This window comes from Oncorhynchus keta, chromosome 18 (assembly GCF_023373465.1).
Source record: "Oncorhynchus keta strain PuntledgeMale-10-30-2019 chromosome 18, Oket_V2, whole genome shotgun sequence".
Classification (NCBI taxonomy): Eukaryota; Metazoa; Chordata; class Actinopteri; order Salmoniformes; family Salmonidae; genus Oncorhynchus; species Oncorhynchus keta.
Genome location: NC_068438.1, coordinates 36,389,401 through 36,409,131, shown reverse-complemented (window position 1 = coordinate 36,409,131; position 19,731 = coordinate 36,389,401). Strand labels below are relative to the sequence as shown.

The following is a 19,731-nucleotide window of genomic DNA, read 5'->3' as shown; positions in this document are numbered from 1 at the left end:
TCCAACTCAATTATAATGGATTTGATAGAAGACTTTTCTAAAAGCCTTGTTGAGTTTCCTAATGAGTTTTCTGGTGCTGTTTATACATATTCATGGTCTCATTCTCTAGAGATTTAAAGTAGATTCATTATATCATTTTTTACAATGTGCCCATGATGTAATAACTATTAGAAACTGAATTCCCAATCCTTTGCTCTGTCTTGCATTATTTTAAAAAGTAAAATGTGATTATATTTGTAGAAAATGCTACAATAAATGACTTGCTCCTGCTGCAAGTGGATTTATCTCTCCCATCTCATGAATTAATAATCAATTTGCCTTCTTCCAATATTAAACATGCACTCATATTTAAAAAAAAGTTATGCATCACAAACAAAGGCTAAGTGTTTCACTGAGTGAATCTGACCGTGGGTGGGTGTGTGGGTGGGTGGGTGGGTGAAGGAGGGAGAAAGAGAGAGAGAGAGAGAGAATGTCAAGATGGATGGATGGAAGAGGTGTGTATGATTGAGATGTGTCCAGATAGATGGAAGAGGTGTGTGTAATTGAGATGTGTGTGTGATTGAGATGTGTCCAGATAGATGGAAGAGGTGTGTGTGATTGAGATGTGTGTGTGATTGAGATGTGTCCAGATAGATGGAAGAGGTGTGTGTGATTGAGATGTGTCCAGATAGATAGAAGAGGTGTGTGTGATTGAGATGTGTCCAGATAGATAGAAGAGGTGTGTTTGATTGAGATGTGTCCAGATAGATAGAAGAGGTGTGTTTGATTGAGATGTGTCCAGATAGATAGAAGAGGTGTGTGTGATTGAGATGTGTCCAGATAGATAGAAGAGGTATGTGTGATTGAGATGTGTCCAGATAGATGGAAGAGGTGTGTGTGATTGAGATGTGTGTGTGATTGAGATGCGTCCAGATAGATGGAAGAGGTGTGGGTGATTGAGATGTGTCCAGATAGATGGAAGAGGTGTGTGTAATTTAAAAAAAATGTTTTACCTTTATTTAACTAGGCAAGTCAGTTAAGAACAAATTCTTATTTTCAATGACGGCCTAGGAACATTGGGTTAACTGCCTGTTCAGGGGCAGAACGACAGATTTGTACCTTGTCAGCTCGGGGATATGAACTTGCAACCCAACACTCTAGTCCAAATAGTTAGAAGAGGTGTGTGTGATTGAGATATGTTCAGGTAGATAGAAGAGGTGTGGGTGATTGAGATATGTTCAGATAGATAGAAGAGGTGTGGGTGATTGAGATATGTTCAGATAGATAGAAGAGGTGTGGGTGATTGAGATATGTTCAGATAGATAGAAGAGGTGTGGGTGATTGAGATATGTTCAGGTAGATAGAAGAGGTGTGGGTGATTGAGATATGTTCAGATAGATAGAAGAGGTGTGGGTGATTGAGATATGTTCAGATAGATAGAAAAGGTGTGGGTGATTGAGATATGTTCAGATAGATAGAAGAGGTGTGGGTGATTGAGATATGTTCAGATAGATAGAAGAGGTGTGGGTGATTGAGATATGTTCAGATAGATAGAAGAGGTGTGGGTGATTGAGATATGTTCAGATAGATAGAAGAGGTGTGGGTGATTGAGATATGTTCAGATAGATAGAAGAGGTGTGGGTGATTGAGATATGTTCAGATAGATAGAAGAGGTGTGGGTGATTGAGATATGTTCAGGTAGATAGAAGAGGTGTGGGTGATTGAGATATGTTCAGATAGATAGAAGAGGTGTGGGTGATTGAGATATGTTCAGGTAGATAGAAGAGGTGTGGGTGATTGAGATATGTTCAGACAGATAGATGAGGTGTGGATGATTGAGATATGTTCAGATAGATAGAAGAGGTGTGGGTGATTGAGATATGTTCAGGTAGATAGAAGAGGTGTGGGTGATTGAGATATGTTCAGATAGATAGAAGAGGTGTGGGTGATTGAGATATGTTCAGATAGATAGAAGAGGTGTGGGTGATTGAGATATGTTCAGATAGATAGAAGAGGTGTGGGTGATTGAGATATGTTCAGGTAGATAGAAGAGGTGTGGGTGATTGAGATATGTTCAGATAGATAGAAGAGGTGTGGGTGATTGAGATATGTTCAGATAGATAGAAGAGGTGTGGGTGATTGAGATATGTTCAGATAGATAGAAGAGATGTGGGTGATTGGGATATGTTCAGATAGATAGAAGAGGTGTGGGTGATTGAGATATGTTCAGGTAGATAGAAGAGGTGTGGGTGATTGAGATATGTTCAGATAGATAGAAGAGGTGTGGGTGATTGAGATATGTTCAGATAGATAGAAGAGATGTGGGTGATTGAGATATGTTCAGATAGATAGAAGAGGTGTGGGTGATTGAGATATGTTCAGGTAGATAGAAGAGGTGTGGGTGATTGAGATGCGTCCACTGCTTGCCTGATGCTCTAACTGCATGTCCTGCATGTGCTTCAGCCAATCACCTGATGCCACTGTATAATTTTGCCCTTTAACCCCACTAGCACTCCTTTTCATTCCTGACTACCGATTGGCCGAGGGATTGTCTAATAGAATGCCACACAACCAATCACAAGATTTCAGCACCACCAGCTCAGACCGAAGCGGCAGCCTATCAGGTTGGTTTCTGATGTGGCAGGCAGGGATCTGACTGTTCTTCCTTCTCCCCTCTGGGATAACTCAATGACTGCCATTTAATCGACTGTATCATTGATTGACTTGTTAATTGCTTTATTGATCTCTTTTGCACGTGCAAAACCCAATGACTAAGGGAGGTCTTTATTATCCCACTCCTCGCCCTCACCACAGTTACTTTGCTCCTGCTGCTAATACTCACAACGCATTTCAAATTCAGATGAGAATTGAGGCAAGGGGACTCCTTCAGACAGTTGGAGTGGTGCATTGTGAGACCACACACACACACACACACACACACACACACACACACACACACACACACACACACACACACACACACACACACACACACACACACACACACACACACACACACACACACACACACACACACACACACACACACACACACACACACACACACACACACACACACACACACACACACACACACACACACACACACACACACACACACACACACACACACACACACACACACACACACACACACACACACACACACACACCATCTGAGATGCTTGGCTGACTAAAGTGGTGAGATTGCCTCCCATTTTCCCTCTTCTTCTATTGGTTACTGACCACAGTAAAACCCATGTCGTGATAATTTCATAGGGCACTCTCTATCTCCCCTCTTATCCTCTCCCCTTACCTCCCCTCTGGTCTCTTATCCAATGCACTGGGCTGGCAGACATTAGGCTGGAAAGGAGAGGCAGTCTGTAGTGGTCACATCTTCAGCCAGGTCAACAGTCAGTCACTATGCTGGAGGTAGAGAGGGAGAGATGGCACAGTAGAGGGATGGCACCAGTTTCATAACGAGAGAGAGAGAGAGAGAGAGAGAGAGAGAGAGAGAGAGAGAGAGAGAGAGAGAGAGAGAGAGAGAGAGAGAGAGAGAGAGAGAGAGAGAGAGAGAGAGAGAGAGACAGAGAGACAGACAGACAGACAGACAGACAGACAGACAGACAGACAGACAGACAGTATTGTGCTCAGAGAAGAGCAGATAGAGGCTGAGTATTTGCATAAACACAGAGAGGGCAGGGGACAAGAAGCTCTTGATAAACACAGAGAGGGCAGGGGACAGGAAGCTCTTGATAAACACAGAGAGGGCAGGGGACAGGAAGCTCTTGATAAACACAGAGAGGGCAGGGGACAGGAAGCTGTTGATAAACACAGAGAGGGCAGGGGACAGGAAGCTCTTGATAAACACAGAGAGGGCAGGGGACAGGAAGCTGTTGATAAACACAGAGAGGGCAGGGGACAGGAAGCTCTTGATAAACACAGAGAGGGCAGGGGACAGGAAGCTGTTGATAAACACAGAGAGGGCAGGGGACAGGAAGCTGTTGATAAACACAGAGAGGGCAGGGGACAGGAAGCTCTTGATAAACACAGAGAGGGCAGGGGACAAGAAGCTCTTGATAAACACAGAGAGGGCAGCGGACAAGAAGCTGTTGATAAACACAGAGAGGGCAGGGGACAGGAAGCCCTTGATAAACACAGAGAGGGCAGGGGACAGGAAGCCGTTGATAAACACAGAGAGGGCAGGGGACAGGAAGCTGTTGATAAACACAGAGAGGGCAGGGGACAAGAAGCTCTTGATAAACACAGAGAGGGCAGGGGACAGGAAGCTGTTGATAAACACAGAGAGGGCAGGGGACAGGAAGCTGTTGATAAACACAGAGAGGGCAGGGGACAGGAAGCTGTTGATAAACACAGGAAGAGAGCAGGGGACAGGAAGCTGTTGATAAACACAGAGAGGGCAGGGGACAGGAAGCTGTTGATAAACACAGAGAGGGCAGGGGACAGGAAGCTGTTGATAAACACAGAGAGGGCAGGGGACAGGGGGAAGCTGTTGATAAACACAGAGAGGGCAGGGGACAGGAAGCTGTTGATAAACACAGAGAGGGCAGGGGACAGGAAGCTCTTGATAAACACAGAGAGGGCAGGGGACAAGAAGCTCTTGATAAACACAGAGAGGGCAGCGGACAAGAAGCTGTTGATAAACACAGAGAGGGCAGGGGACAGGAAGCCCTTGATAAACACAGAGAGGGCAGGGGACAGGAAGCCGTTGATAAACACAGAGAGGGCAGGGGACAGGAAGCTGTTGATAAACACAGAGAGGGCAGGGGACAAGAAGCTCTTGATAAACACAGAGAGGGCAGGGGACAGGAAGCTGTTGATAAACACAGAGAGGGCAGGGGACAGGAAGCTGTTGATAAACACAGAGAGGGCAGGGGACAGGAAGCTGTTGATAAACACAGAGAGGGCAGGGGACAGGAAGCTGTTGATAAACACAGAGAGGGCAGGGGACAGGAAGCTGTTGATAAACACAGAGAGGGCAGGGGACAGGAAGCTGTTGATAAACACAGAGAGGGCAGGGGACAGGAAGCTGTTGATAAACACAGAGAGGGCAGGGGACAGGAAGCTGTTGATAAACACAGAGAGGGCAGGGGACAGGAAGCTCTTGATAAACACAGAGAGGGCAGGGGACAGGAAGCTCTTGATAAACACAGAGAGGGCAGGGGACAGGAAGCTGTTGATAAACACAGAGAGGGCAGGGGACAGGAAGCTGTTGATAAACACAGAGAGGGCAGGGGACAGGAAGCTGTTGATAAACACAGAGAGGGCAGGGGACAGGAAGCTGTTGATAAACACAGAGAGGGCAGGGGACAGGAAGCTGTTGATAAACACAGAGAGGGCAGGGGACAGGAAGCTCTTGATAAACACAGAGAGGGCAGGGGAAGGAAGCGGTTGATAAACACAGAGAGGGCAGGGGACAGGAAGCTGTTGATAAACACAGAGAGGGCAGGGGACAAGAAGCTGTTGATAAACACAGAGAGGGCAGGGGACAAGAAGCTCTTGATAAACACAGAGAGGGCAGGGGACAGGAAGCTCTTGATAAACACAGAGAGGGCAGGGGACAGGAAGCGGTTGATAAACACAGAGAGGGCAGGGGACAGGAAGCTGTTGATAAACACAGAGAGGGCAGGGGACAGGAAGCTCTTGATAAACACAGAGAGGGCAGGGGACAGGGGACAGAAGCTGTTGATAAACACAGAGAGGGCAGGGGACAGGAAGCTGTTGATAAACACAGAGAGGGCAGGGGACAGGAAGCTGTTGATAAACACAGAGAGGGCAGGGGACAGGAAGCCCTTGATAAACACAGAGAGGGCAGGGGACAGGAAGCTCTTGATAAACACAGAGAGGGCAGGGGACAGGAAGCTGTTGATAAACACAGAGAGGGCAGCGGACAAGAAGCTGTTGATAAACACAGAGAGGGCAGGGGACAGGAAGCCCTTGATAAACACAGAGAGGGCAGGGGACAGGAAGCCGTTGATAAACACAGAGAGGGCAGGGGACAGGAAGCTCTTGATAAACACAGAGAGGGCAGGGGACAGGAAGCTGTTGATAAACACAGAGAGGGCAGGGGACAGGAAGCTGTTGATAAACACAGAGAGGGCAGGGGACAGGAAGCTGTTGATAAACACAGAGAGGGCAGGGGACAGGAAGCTGTTGATAAACACAGAGAGGGCAGGGGACAGGAAGCTGTTGATAAACACAGAGAGGGCAGGGGACAGGAAGCTGTTGATAAACACAGAGAGGGCAGGGGACAAGAAGCTCTTGATAAACACAGAGAGGGCAGGGGACAGGAAGCTGTTGATAAACACAGAGAGGGCAGGGGACAGGAAGCTGTTGATAAACACAGAGAGGGCAGGGGACAGGAAGCTGTTGATAAACACAGAGAGGGCAGGGGACAAGCTGTTGATAAGCTGTTGATAAACACAGAGAGGGCAGGGGACAGAAGCTGTTGATAAACACAGAGAGGGCAGGGGACAGGAAGCTGTTGATAAACACAGAGAGGGCAGGGGACAGGAAGCTGTTGATAAACACAGAGAGGGCAGGGGACAGGAAGCACTTGATAAACACAGAGAGGGCAGGGGACAGGAAGCTCTTGATAAACACAGAGAGGGCAGGGGACAGGAAGCTGTTGATAAACACAGAGAGGGCAGGGGACAGGAAGCTGTTGATAAACACAGAGAGGGCAGGGGACAGGAAGCTGTTGATAAACACAGAGAGGGCAGGGGACAGGGGAAGCTGTTGATAAACACAGAGAGGGCAGGGGACAGGAAGCTGTTGATAAACACAGAGAGGGCAGGGGACAAGAAGCTGTTGATAAACACAGAGAGGGCAGGGGACAAGAAGCTGTTGATAAACACAGAGAGGGCAGGGGACAGGAAGCTGTTGATAAACACAGAGAGGGCAGGGGACAGGGGAAGGAAGCTGTTGATAAACACAGAGAGGGCAGGGGACAGGAAGCTGTTGATAAACACAGAGAGGGCAGGGGACAGGAAGCTGTTGATAAACACAGAGAGGGCAGGGGACAGGAAGCTGTTGATAAACACAGAGAGGGCAGGGGACAGAAGCTGTTGATAAAAACACAGAGAGGGCAGGGGACAAGAAGCTGTTGATAAACACAGAGAGGGCAGGGGACAGGAAGCTGTTGATAAACACAGAGAGGGCAGGGGACAGGAAGCTGTTGATAAACACAGAGAGGGCAGGGGACAGGAAGCTGTTGATAAACACAGAGAGGGCAGGGGACAAGAAGCTGTTGATAAACACAGAGAGGGCAGGGGACAAGAAGCTGTCGATAAACACAGAGAGGGCAGGGGACAGGAAGCTGTTGATAAACACAGAGAGGGCAGGGGACAGGAAGCTGTTGATAAACACAGAGAGGGCAGGGGACAAGAAGCTGTTGATAAACACAGAGAGGGCAGGGGACACACAGAAGCTGTTGATAAACACAGAGAGGGCAGGGGACAGGAAGCTGTTGATAAACACAGAGAGGGCAGGGGACAGGAAGCTGTTGATAAACACAGAGAGGGCAGGGGACAAGAAGCTGTTGATAAACACAGAGAGGGCAGGGGACAGGAAGCTGTTGATAAACACAGAGAGGGCAGGGGACAGGGGGAAGCTGTTGATAAACACAGAGAGGGCAGGGGACAGAAGCTGTTGATAAACACAGAGAGGGCAGGGGACAGGAAGCTGTTGATAAACACAGAGAGGGCAGGGGACAAGAAGCTGTTGATAAACACAGAGAGGGCAGGGGACAAGAAGCTGTTGATAAACACAGAGAGGGCAGGGGACAAGAAGCTGTTGATAAAACACAGAGAGGGCAGGGGACAGGAAGCTGTTGATAAACACAGAGAGGGCAGGGGACAAGAAGCTGTCGATAAACACAGAGAGGGCAGGGGACAGGAAGCCCTTGATAAACACAGAGAGGGCAGGGGACAGGAAGCTGTTGATAAACACAGAGAGGGCAGGGGACAGGAAGCTGTTGATAAACACAGAGAGGGCAGGGGACAGGAAGCTGTTGATAAACACAGAGAGGGCAGGGGACAGGAAGCTGTTGATAAACACAGAGAGGGCAGGGGACAGGAAGCTGTTGATAAACACAGAGAGGGCAGGGGACAGGAAGCTGTTGATAAACACAGAGAGGGCAGGGGACAGGAAGCTGTTGATAAACACAGAGAGGGCAGGGGACAGGAAGCTGTTGATAAACACAGAGGGCAGGGACAGGGGACAGGAAGCTGTTGATAAACACAGAGAGGGCAGGGGACAGGAAGCTCTTGATAAACACAGAGAGGGCAGGGGACAGGAAGCTGTTGATAAACACAGAGAGGGCAGGGGACAAGAAGCTGTTGATAAACACAGAGAGGGCAGGGGACAGGAAGCTGTTGATAAACACAGAGAGGGCAGGGGACAGGAAGCTGTTGATAAACACAGAGAGGGCAGGGGACAGGAAGCTGTTGATAAACACAGAGAGGGCAGGGGACAGGAAGCTGTTGATAAACACAGAGAGGGCAGGGGACAGGAAGCTGTTGATAAACACAGAGAGGGCAGGGGACAGGAAGCTGTTGATAAACACAGAGAGGGGGCAGGGGACAGGGGGAAGCCCTTGATAAACACAGAGAGGGCAGGGGACAGGAAGCTCTTGATAAACACAGAGAGGGCAGGGGACAGGAAGCTCTTGATAAACACAGAGAGGGCAGGGGACAGGAAGCTCTTGATAAACACAGAGAGGGCAGGGGACAGGAAGCTCTTGATAAACACAGAGAGGGCAGGGGACAGGAAGCCCTTGATAAACACAGAGAGGGCAGGGGACAGGAAGCTCTTGATAAACACAGAGAGGGCAGGGGACAGGAAGCTCTTGATAAACACAGAGAGGGCAGGGGACAGGAAGCTCTTGATAAACACAGAGAGGGCAGGGGACAGGAAGCCCTTGATAAACACAGAGAGGGCAGGGGACAGGAAGCCCTTGATAAACACAGAGAGGGCAGGGGACAGGAAGCTCTTGATAAACACAGAGAGGGCAGGGGACAGGAAGCCCTTGATAAACACAGAGAGGGCAGGGGACAGGAAGCTCTTGATAAACACAGAGAGGGCAGGGGACAGGAAGCCCTTGATAAACACAGAGAGGGCAGGGGACAGGAAGCTGTTGATAAACACAGAGAGGGCAGGGGACAGGAAGCTGTTGATAAACACAGAGAGGGCAGGGGACAGGAAGCTGTTGATAAACACAGAGAGGGCAGGGGACAAGAAGCTGTTGATAAACACAGAGAGGGCAGGGGACAAGAAGCTCTTGATAAACACAGAGAGGGCAGGGGACAGGAAGCTCTTGATAAACACAGAGAGGGCAGGGGACAGGAAGCTGTTGATAAACACAGAGAGGGCAGGGGACAGGAAGCTGTTGATAAACACAGAGAGGGCAGGGGACAAGAAGCTCTTGATAAACACAGAGAGGGCAGGGGACAAGAAGCTGTTGATAAACACAGAGAGGGCAGGGGACAGGAAGCTGTTGATAAACACAGAGAGGGCAGGGGACAAGAAGCTCTTGATAAACACAGAGAGGGCAGGGGACAGGAAGCTCTTGATAAACACAGAGAGGGCAGGGGACAGGAAGCCGTTGATAAACACAGAGAGGGCAGGGGACAGGAAGCCCTTGATAAACACAGAGAGGGCAGGGGACAGGAAGCTGTTGATAAACACAGAGAGGGCAGGGGACAGGAAGCTGTTGATAAACACAGAGAGGGCAGGGGACAGGAAGCTGTTGATAAACACAGAGAGGGCAGGGGACAGGAAGCTGTTGATAAACACAGAGAGGGCAGGGGACAAGAAGCTGTTGATAAACACAGAGAGGGCAGGGGACAGGAAGCTCTTGATAAACACAGAGAGGGCAGGGGACAGGAAGCTGTTGATAAACACAGAGAGGGCAGGGGACAGGAAGCTGTTGATAAACACAGAGAGGGCAGGGGACAGGAAGCTGTTGATAAACACAGAGAGGGCAGGGGACAGGAAGCTCTTGATAAACACAGAGAGGGCAGGGGACAAGAAGCTGTTGATAAACACAGAGAGGGCAGGGGACAGGAAGCTGTTGATAAACACAGAGAGGGCAGGGGACAGGAAGCTCTTGATAAACACAGAGAGGGCAGGGGACAGGAAGCTCTTGATAAACACAGAGAGGGCAGGGGACAGGAAGCCGTTGATAAACACAGAGAGGGCAGGGGACAGGAAGCCCTTGATAAACACAGAGAGGGCAGGGGACAGGAAGCTGTTGATAAACACAGAGAGGGCAGGGGACAGGAAGCTGTTGATAAACACAGAGAGGGCAGGGGACAGGAAGCTGTTGATAAACACAGAGAGGGCAGGGGACAGGAAGCTGTTGATAAACACAGAGAGGGCAGGGGACAGGAAGCTGTTGATAAACACAGAGAGGGCAGGGGACAGGAAGCTGTTGATAAACACAGAGAGGGCAGGGGACAGGAAGCTGTTGATAAACACAGAGAGGGCAGGGGACAGGAAGCTGTTGATAAACACAGAGAGGGCAGGGGACAGGAAGCTGTTGATAAACACAGAGAGGGCAGGGGACAGGAAGCTGTTGATAAACACAGAGAGGGCAGCGGACAAGAAGCTGTTGATAAACACAGAGAGGGCAGGGGACAGGAAGCTGTTGATAAACACAGAGAGGGCAGGGGACAAGAAGCTGTCGATAAACACAGAGAGGGCAGGGGACAGGAAGCTGTTGATAAACACAGAGAGGGCAGGGGACAGGAAGCTCTTGATCAACACAGAGAGGGCAGGGGACAAGAAGCTGTCGATAAACACAGAGAGGGCAGGGGACAAGAAGCTGTCGATAAACACAGAGAGGGCAGGGGACAAGAAGCTCTTGATAAACACAGAGAGGGCAGGGGACAGGAAGCTGTTGATAAACACAGAGAGGGCAGGGGACAGGAAGCTGTTGATAAACACAGAGAGGGCAGGGGACAGGAAGCTGTTGATAAACACAGAGAGGGCAGGGGACAAGAAGCTCTTGATAAACACAGAGAGGGGACAAGAAGAAGTTGATTATGTTAACGTAATGTGTATTTCATTTGATAACCTCAGGATATTTTTCATTGAAATGTCTGAGATTTAAAGCATATATGTCCTACTAATTGGATTCACCTGTATAGGAATTATATTGGGACTGTACCCTTGCACTTCCCCCTCCGTGGTAGGCCTTAAGAAATAGTATAATTACAGAGATGTATCGCATGTACTGTGAGGCATGCTGTACACAACTGCCCTGGTTTAAGTGAAACAGCATCTTGTTAAATATGCATTTATCTTGTTTAGTTGACTTATCTCTATCCATCTGTGGCTTATCTCTCTATATGCCAACATGTTTCTCTACGAGGACTAAACCCTAGAGAAATACACAACAGAGTTCTGACCTTATAATTATACATTTGACGTTTTAGTGACGCTTTTATCCAGAGTGACTTACAGTAGTGAGCGCGTACATTTTCATATTGGTCCGCCATTGGAATCAAACCCACAACCTTGGTGTTGCAAGCCCCATGATCTACCAACTGAGCTACAACGGACTATAGAACTACAACGGACTATAGAACTACAACGGACTATAGAACTACAACGGACTATAGAACTACAACGGACTATAGAACTACAACGGACTATAGAACTACAACGGACTATAGAACTACAACGGACTATAGAACTACAACGGACTATAGAACTACAACGGACTATAGAACTACAACGGACTATAGAACTACAACGGACTATAGAACTACAACGGACTATAGAACTACAATGGACTATAGAACTACAACGGACTATAGAACTACAACGGACTATAGAACTACAACGGACTATAGAACTACAACGGACTATAGAACTACAACGGACTATAGAACTACAATGGACTATAGAACTACAATGGCCAGAGTTTGGGTGACAATGAAGGAAACTTTACTACACTTCATGTTTTGAAGTCAACTAATGAATCACAAGACATTTGAAAAGGAAAGAAGTTAAAAGAGGTAGGTACAACAGCACAGTGCTTTGCTTCAACAAGCTCGGGTGGAAATAATGAACGTTAGGTCTGAGATAGGAACCAGATGAAGAGGAACAAAAATAGAGCAGCTTTCATGGTTGCGTGGGTCTCCACTGGGGATGTGGGGGTGTTGATCATTAAAATCTACAGTACTGGAGGAGGATTGGAGAGAGGAGGGGAGGAGAGAGGAGGATGGGAGAGAGGAGAGAGGAGGAGGGGAGAGAGGAGGAGAGGAGAGAGGAGGAAAGGAGAGAGGAGAGGAGAGAGGAGGAATGGAGAGAGGAGGAGGGGAGAGAGGAGAGGGGAGGAGGGGAGAGAGGGATGGGAGAGAGGAGAGAGGAGGAGGGGAGAGAGGAGGAGAGGAGAGAGGAGAGGGAGAGAGGAGAGAGGAGAGAGAGAGGAGGAGAGAGGAGGAAGAGAGAGGAGGGGAGAGAGGGGGAGGGGAGGGGAGAGAGGAGGAATGGAGAGAGGAGGGGAGAGAGAGAGGAGAGGAGAGAGGGGAGGAATGGAGAGAGGAGGAGGGGAGAGAGGAGGAGAGGAGGAGGGGAAGGGGAGAGAGGAGGAGAGGAGAGAGGAGGAACGGAGAGAGGAGGAGGGGAGAGAGGAGGAGAGGAGAGAGGAGGAGAGGAGAGAGGAGGAAGGAGAGAGGAGGAGGGGAGAGAGGAGGAGGGGAGAGAGGAGGAGGAGGAGAGAAGAGAGGAGAGGAGAGAGGAGGAGAGGAGGAGAGGAGAGAGGAGGAACGGAGAGAGGAGGAGGGGAGAGAGGAGGAGGGGAGAGAGGAGGAGCGGAGAGAGGAGAGAGGAGGAGCGGAGAGAGGAGGAGCGGAGGAGAGGAGGAGGGGAGAGAGGAGGAGGGGAGAGAGGAGGAGGAGAGGAGAGAGGAGGAGGGAGAGAGGAGGAGGGAGAGAGAGAGGAGGAGGAGAGAGGAGAGGAGGAGGGGAGAGGGAGGAGGGGAACGAGAGAGAGGGGGAGGGGAGAGAGGAGAGAGAAGGAGCAGAGAGAGGAGGAGTGGAGAGAGGAGGAGGGGAGAGAGGAGGAGCGGAGAGAGGAGGAGCGGAGAGAGGAGGAGGGGAGAGAGGAGGAGCGGAGAGAGGAGAGAGGAGGAGCGGAGAGAGGAGAGAGGAGGAGCGGAGAGAGGAGGAGAGGAGAGAGGAGGAGAGGAGAGAGGAGGAACGGAGAGAGGGGGAGGGGAGAGAGGAGAGAGGAGGAGCGGAGAGAGGAGGAGAGCAGATGGGATCAAATCAAATCAAATCAAATGTATTTATATAGCCCTTCGTACATCAGCTGATATCTCAAGTGCTGTACAGAAACCCAGCCTAAAACCCCAAACAGCAAGCAATGCAGGTGTAGAAGCACGGTGGCTTGGAAAAACTCCAGAGAAAGGCCAAAACCTAGGAAGAAACCTAGAGAGGAACCAGGCTATGTGGGGTGGCCAGTCCTCTTCTGGCTGTGCCGGGTGGAGATTATAACAGAACATGGCCAAGATGTTCAAATGTTCATAAATGACCAGCATGGTCCAATAATAATGAGGCAGAACAGTTGAAACTGGAGCAGCAGCACGGCCAGGTGGACTGGGGACAGCAAGGAGTCATCATGTCAGGTAGTCCTGAGGCATGGTCCTAGTGCTCAGGTCCTCCGAGAGAGAGAAAGAAAGAGAGAAAGAGAGAATTAAAGAGAGCACACTTAAATTCACACAGGACACCGAATAGGACAGGAGAAGTACTCCAGATATAACAAACTGACCCTAGCCCCCCGGCACATACACTACTGCAGCATAAATACTGGAGGCTGAGACAGGAGGGGCTTAGCTGGAGGAGATAGCTGGCTCGTGAGCTCCATGATCCCTATATTATCTCATTCCAGAGCCCAGGAGAAGGGTTATGTTCTCACTGTTCTTGGAGTGGTGTCATCCATACCTACTTCCCCCCCTCTCCTCCAATTGTAGACTACCCCACTCCTAATGAGCTACATGGCTCAGGGCTGTAGGGGGGTCAGTGTTGATGATCTAGTCTGCTGCATCCTCCACCCACATACCAAATATATAGGGATGATTTCACAAATAGGCCCACGTGCTAGTTATCTGTTCAGCACAGTAACACCCATGTGTCTTACATCAGATAGCACGACTCTCCTCTCTACAATTATTATAAGCCCATAATACAGTGTTACTCAGGTTTTCTAAGAAACCCCCATCCACCTCCTTCCCTGAAAACCCAGTCTAATCTATTCTCTCAGTGCTATGTTTAAATCTGGATGTGGAGTCCTTCCTTCTGGACTCCATTCTGAGGCTCTGCCTGTGTCTCTCACTCAGCGCTGAGGCACCCAATAAAAACAGAGGCAGCTCAAGTCTGCTTGGCCCCAAAGTTATATGCTGGGAGGAAGCGCCCAAACCAGGCGGTATAAATACCCAGCTCCACATCTAAATATGGTGGTAGTTCCTTTTGAAGACAGGCCCAGTGTTTGTCAGCGATAGATGGGTCTGATGTCTACTTCCTGTGTAACTCCTAGCCAAAGCTTTCTTTGTATTTTTCATATGTTGGTGCTTCTGATTGTAACATCAGTGTCAGCCATCCTTCCCTCCATGGCAGAGGCTCATTTACAGTATTGATGCCTGCTCCGGTGAGGAGGGACTCTGGGTGATTGAGCAATCATGCCAGCTTTCCATTTATTGGGAAAAGTCGAGCGTCGCCCAGAGGAACGATTAGGAAACCCAATTACTTTCAGAGTGTACTTCCTGCCCTGGGCTTACTGTTGTTATTTTATTACTCCCAGTCTTTATCAGACTATCCTCCTCCCAGTCCTAATATCTTGTTGCAATCCAATCATCTTTGACGAGAACATTTCTGCCCAGGAACAGCTAAAATCTTATAGGGAAAATGGTGAAATGACTAAATTCTCCATCTACTGCTAAAGCAATATGCTGTATTTTCTCTGTCTCTGACCTCATCCTTACTGGATCATAGAGATGCATTTCCCAAAATATCCCTGAGTGTTGATGGACAGTCTTTTTTTGATGACATTGAGCTAATTTGTAGCCATGTCCTTGTCTGGACAGTCTATTAGATTACATGGTGTTGCATGGCACAAGATGCAGGGTTCCCTGAAATGTAGCTTTTTTGTGGCTCTGAGCAACGTGATTATAGGCCTTTGGCAGTGAGGGTTAACCAACAGATGACAGATACAAATGTACACAAGAGGCCTCCAAGGATGGTTTTCACTAGCCTCTATGTGTTGCTGGCGATGTCAACTGGGGAGTATTTTCTGGATTGAGATGTGAGGTGTCCATTGGCAGACTGATAGTGGAGTCTGCCACAAATGTGGATTCCTAGAAAGGACTCCAAACTCAGTTTATCTTCCAGTTCTCTCAGACCTCAGACACACATGCAATGCTCATATCACAAATACACATTTGTATTTACACATATATTGGGGACTGCTCATATATTCTCTATATAGGGGGCTCATGCTCATATGTTCTCTATATAGGGGACTCATGCTCATATATTCTCTATATAGGGGGCTCATGCTCATATGTTCTCTATATAGGGGACTCATGCTCATATGTTCTCTATATAGGGGACTCATGCTCATATGTCCTCTATGTAGGGGACTTGTGCTCATATGTCCTCTGTTTAGGGGAATCATGCTCATATGTCCTCTATATTGGGGACTCCTGCTCATATGTCCTCTATATAGGGGACTCATACTCATATGTCCTCTATATAGGGGAATCATGCTCATATGTTCTCTATATTGGGGACTCCTGCTCATATGTCCTCTATATAGGGGACTCATGCTCATGTGTCCTCTATATTGGGGACTCATGTGTCCTCTATATAGGGGACTCATGCTCATATGTCCTCTATATTGGGGAATCATGCTCATATGTCCTCTATATTGGGGACTCATGCTCATATGTCCTCTATATAGGGGACTCATGCTCATATGTACTCTATATTGGGGACTCATGCTCATATGTCCTCTATATAGGGGACTCATGCTCATATGTACTCTATATTGGGGACTCATGCTCATATGTCCTCTATATTGGGGACTTGTGATCATATGTCCTCTAAATAGGGGACCCATGCTCATATGTCCTCTATATAGGGGACTCCTGCTCATATGTCCTCTATGTAGGGGACTTGTGCTCATATGTCCTCTGTTTAGGGGAATCATGCTCATATGTCCTCTATATTGGGGACTCCTGCTCATATTTCCTCTATATAGGAGACTCGTGCTCATGTGTCCTCTATATTGGGGACTCCTGCACATATGTTCTCTATATTGGGGACTCCTGCTCATATGTCCTCTATATAGGGGACTCATGCTCATGTGTCCTCTATATTGGGGACTCATGTGTCCTCTATATAGGGGACTCATGCTCATATGTCCTCTATATTGGGGACTCATGCTCATATTTCCTCTATGTAGGGGACTTGTGCTCATATGTCCTCTGTTTATGGGACTCATGCTCATATGTCCTCTATATTGGGGACTTGTGCTCATATGTCCTCTATATTGGGGACTCATGCTCATATTTCCTCTATGTAGGGTACTCCTGCTCATATGTCCTCTGTTTAGGGGACTCATACTCATATGTCTTCTATATTGGGGACTTACATTTACATTACATTTAAGTCATTTAGCAGACGCTCTTATCCAGAGCGACTTACACATTGGTGCATACACCTTATGACAACCAGTGGAACAGCCACTTGCATCTAAATCTTGTTGGGGGAGAAGGGGGGAGAGGGGGGGTGAGAAGGATTACTTACCCTTACTTACCCTATGAGACTTGTGCTCATATGTCCTTTATATTGGGGACCTGTACTCATATGTGCTCTATATTGGGGACTCATGCTCATATGTCCTCTATATTGGGGACTTGTGATCATATGTCCTGTAAATAGGGGACTCATGCTCGTATGTCCTCTATATAGGGAAAACACAGAGCCTGCAGCCTTTTCCTGTCGAGGACAAGTGATCTGAGGCCTGCAGACCACACTGGGGACAACTGAGAAAGATAACAGTGGGCTTTAGATGTCAAATATCACCTGAGATAAAGACAGCCCCCCCCACCCTATCCTCACTGTCACCAAATAATTTAAACCCTAATCTAGACGTAGGCCTGGCTGGCAGATTTATAAAGATGGATGGGGCAGAGCAGAGGAGAATCTAGTCTCAGAGGGGTGTGAGGGGAAATGTATGGGGAAGGGGAGCTCTCCCTTTCTCTCTCTCTCTTGCGTAATCAAATCAATGACAGTGTAATAGACTCTCAGTGAATTCCATTATGGCCACACAGACGCCACGGACCCATTCATTATGATGATGTTCTGAAGTGAGAGATTTCATTGTGGACCCACACCTCTAGTGAAATGGGGACACTAAGGGATGGCTGGAGGACCGGGGTCTACCCTCGGCTTCTTTACTGCTGCTCTCTCCCTGTTTCTATGGAGATTTGAGGGCTTTCAGCAAATCAATCAATGGAAGCACACTTTCATTACTTGGCCTTGAGCTTCTTCTATGTGAGGCTGATGACAGGCATGGCTCATTAAATCTGTTTGTTTGAGAATGTGGGTGACTTTTAGAAGGAGATGACCTTTTTGAAATGACCTGTTTCGAAATGAAGGAATGTTCAGCTTTATATGTTCAATCGATTTCTGTTGGCAACATCTGTTTGTTAGACTGACAGTGAATACTTCACATAGCCACCCATGTTATATGGTTTTATAGATTTTTCTAGTAATTGAATTCTTCATGTAGTCTGAGTAAATCTCTCTAACTCGCTCCATCTCTGCTGTCCATAGGTGGTAAGGGGGGTAAGAAGAAGAAGGCCAAGGTTGGCGCCAAACCCACCAAGGCTAACGGCTCCAGCTGGGCCAATGTACCCCTGCCCCCTCCACCTGTACACCCTCTCCCTGGCACCGAGATGGACCACTACCCCAACGAGCACTATGAAGGAGGAGGGTATGAGCCACATCCACCATAACATACACTCTATACTTCCATGGAGATGCAGAACAGTCCACAATCTGCCCATACAGTCCAACTGGATTCTACCACACTAATTAGAACAATTATATGTATCTACCATTGTCTGATCCTTCATTCAGGCTTTGCCGAAAGTGAGACAGTTACCCCTAATAGGGGATCAGGGGAAAACATTAGCTTTTACATGTATATACAGTAGACTGTTGAGTTCAAGTAGAACCCAACCAACTGCTGTGTGTTATTATAGGACATTGTTGTGCTCCTGGCTAGCTGTTCCTCTCTGTGGCTAATTACACCAGTACATCTGTAAAGAAGTAGAGGGATCTGTATGTTACTGTCTCCCCAGGCACGCAGGATGGACAGAGATGGTTTCACATCAATCTATCTGCTCATCCCATATTTTTATCTGAGGGAGAAACTTCATGAGTGCATTGTTTCACCATTGCAGTCTCCTGCGGCAAGCGGGATTGACAAATCCATCTATTCTGCTGATTCTCTTTCTGAGGGAAAGAATGTCAGGACTACGTTGTTTCAAGCTGGGAGAGAGGGAAAGATCCAAAACAGAGACAAAAAGAGAGAGATTCCACAGTGAGCTCTCTCCACTAACTGAGTATGAGGGAAGCGTTTTACTCATAAATTATTTTCTCTTTTCCACGTTGCCTAGCCTCTCTCTGCTCTTTTCCCACCAAATGACCCTCACGCAACTGTTATTGTTAGTAGCCTGCCAGGCGTTCCTTCATGTAACGTCTGCCTTTAGTCAGGGGAGGTGTAAGCTAAAAATGTTAGTTGTATCCCAAAATAGATTCACTCACACATAGTATCTCATTTAACTGTGTGTCTCCCAAGTTGAGGTATGCTGTCCTCTAACCTTCATCTTCAGTCTGGGACACTCATCTGGTTTAATAGGCTATCTGGCAAATGAGGAGTCCTCTGCACTGTAAATCTGAGCCTCTTAATGACCACAGATTGAAACAGTTATGTCCTATGGAGTGTGCACTGACAAATTCCTTTAATGAACATTTTCTTTACGACTAGTGTTATTTCAGCATGTATAAGCACCGTTATGGGAAATTAAAACCTCACTCCCTCCTACTCGTATGTACAAAGTACTTTATAAAGTTTGACAAAGTCACAGTAGTTTGAAGTCCTTTCGAACATTTGACAAGGTCACACTAGTCTGAAGTCCTTTAGAATGTTTGACAAGGTCACACTAGTCTGAAGTCCTTTAGAATGTTTGACAAGGTCACACTAGTCTGAAGTCCTTTAGAATGTTTGACAAAGTCACACTAGTCTGAAGTCCTTTAGAATGTTTGACAAGGTCACACTAGTCTGAAGTCCTTTAGAATGTTTGACAAGGTCACACTAGTCTGAAGTCCTTTAGAATGTTTGACAAGGTCACACTAGTCTGAAGTCCTTTAGAATGTTTGACAAAGTCACACTAGTCTGAAGTCCTTTAGTCCTTTAATGTTTGACAAGGTCACACTAGTCTGAAGTCCTTTAGAATGTTTGACAAGGTCACACTAGTCTGAAGTCCTTTAGAATGTTTGACAAGGTCACACTAGTCTGAAGTCCTTTAGAATGTTTGACAAGGTCACACTAGTCTGAAGTCCTTTAGAATGTTTGACAAGGTCACACTAGTCTGAAGTCCTTTAGAATGTTTGACAAGGTCACACTAGTCTGAAGTCCTTTAGAATGTTTGAC

At 47.7% G+C, this 19,731-nt stretch overlaps 1 protein-coding gene and 1 long non-coding RNA gene across 8 annotated transcripts in view; both read left to right on the top strand.

The window, feature by feature from the left end:
• The window catches only part of robo2 (roundabout, axon guidance receptor, homolog 2 (Drosophila)), a 705,158-nt gene that overhangs the window by 661,779 nt on the left and 23,648 nt on the right, over positions 1 to 19,731 (top strand). For 4 of the 6 annotated variants that reach the window (XM_052468002.1, XM_052468005.1, XM_052468001.1 and 1 more), the window contains 2 exons: positions 2,490 to 2,603; positions 17,847 to 18,006. In XM_052468002.1, the coding sequence (XP_052323962.1) occupies positions 2,490 to 2,603; positions 17,847 to 18,006 (274 nt within the window). The remainder of the gene's footprint in view (positions 1 to 2,489; positions 2,604 to 17,846; positions 18,007 to 19,731) is intronic. The other 2 variants (XM_052468006.1, XM_052468004.1) reach the window with 1 other exon arrangement.
• LOC127908758 (uncharacterized) lies at positions 1,017 to 2,451 on the top strand. 2 transcript variants are annotated; one of them, XR_008068349.1, is made up of 4 exons: positions 1,017 to 1,335; positions 1,450 to 1,677; positions 1,906 to 2,019; positions 2,058 to 2,451. It is a non-coding gene; the product is annotated as an uncharacterized LOC127908758 (long non-coding RNA). The 2 variants fall into 2 exon arrangements; XR_008068348.1 differs by having other exon boundaries at positions 1,213 to 1,677.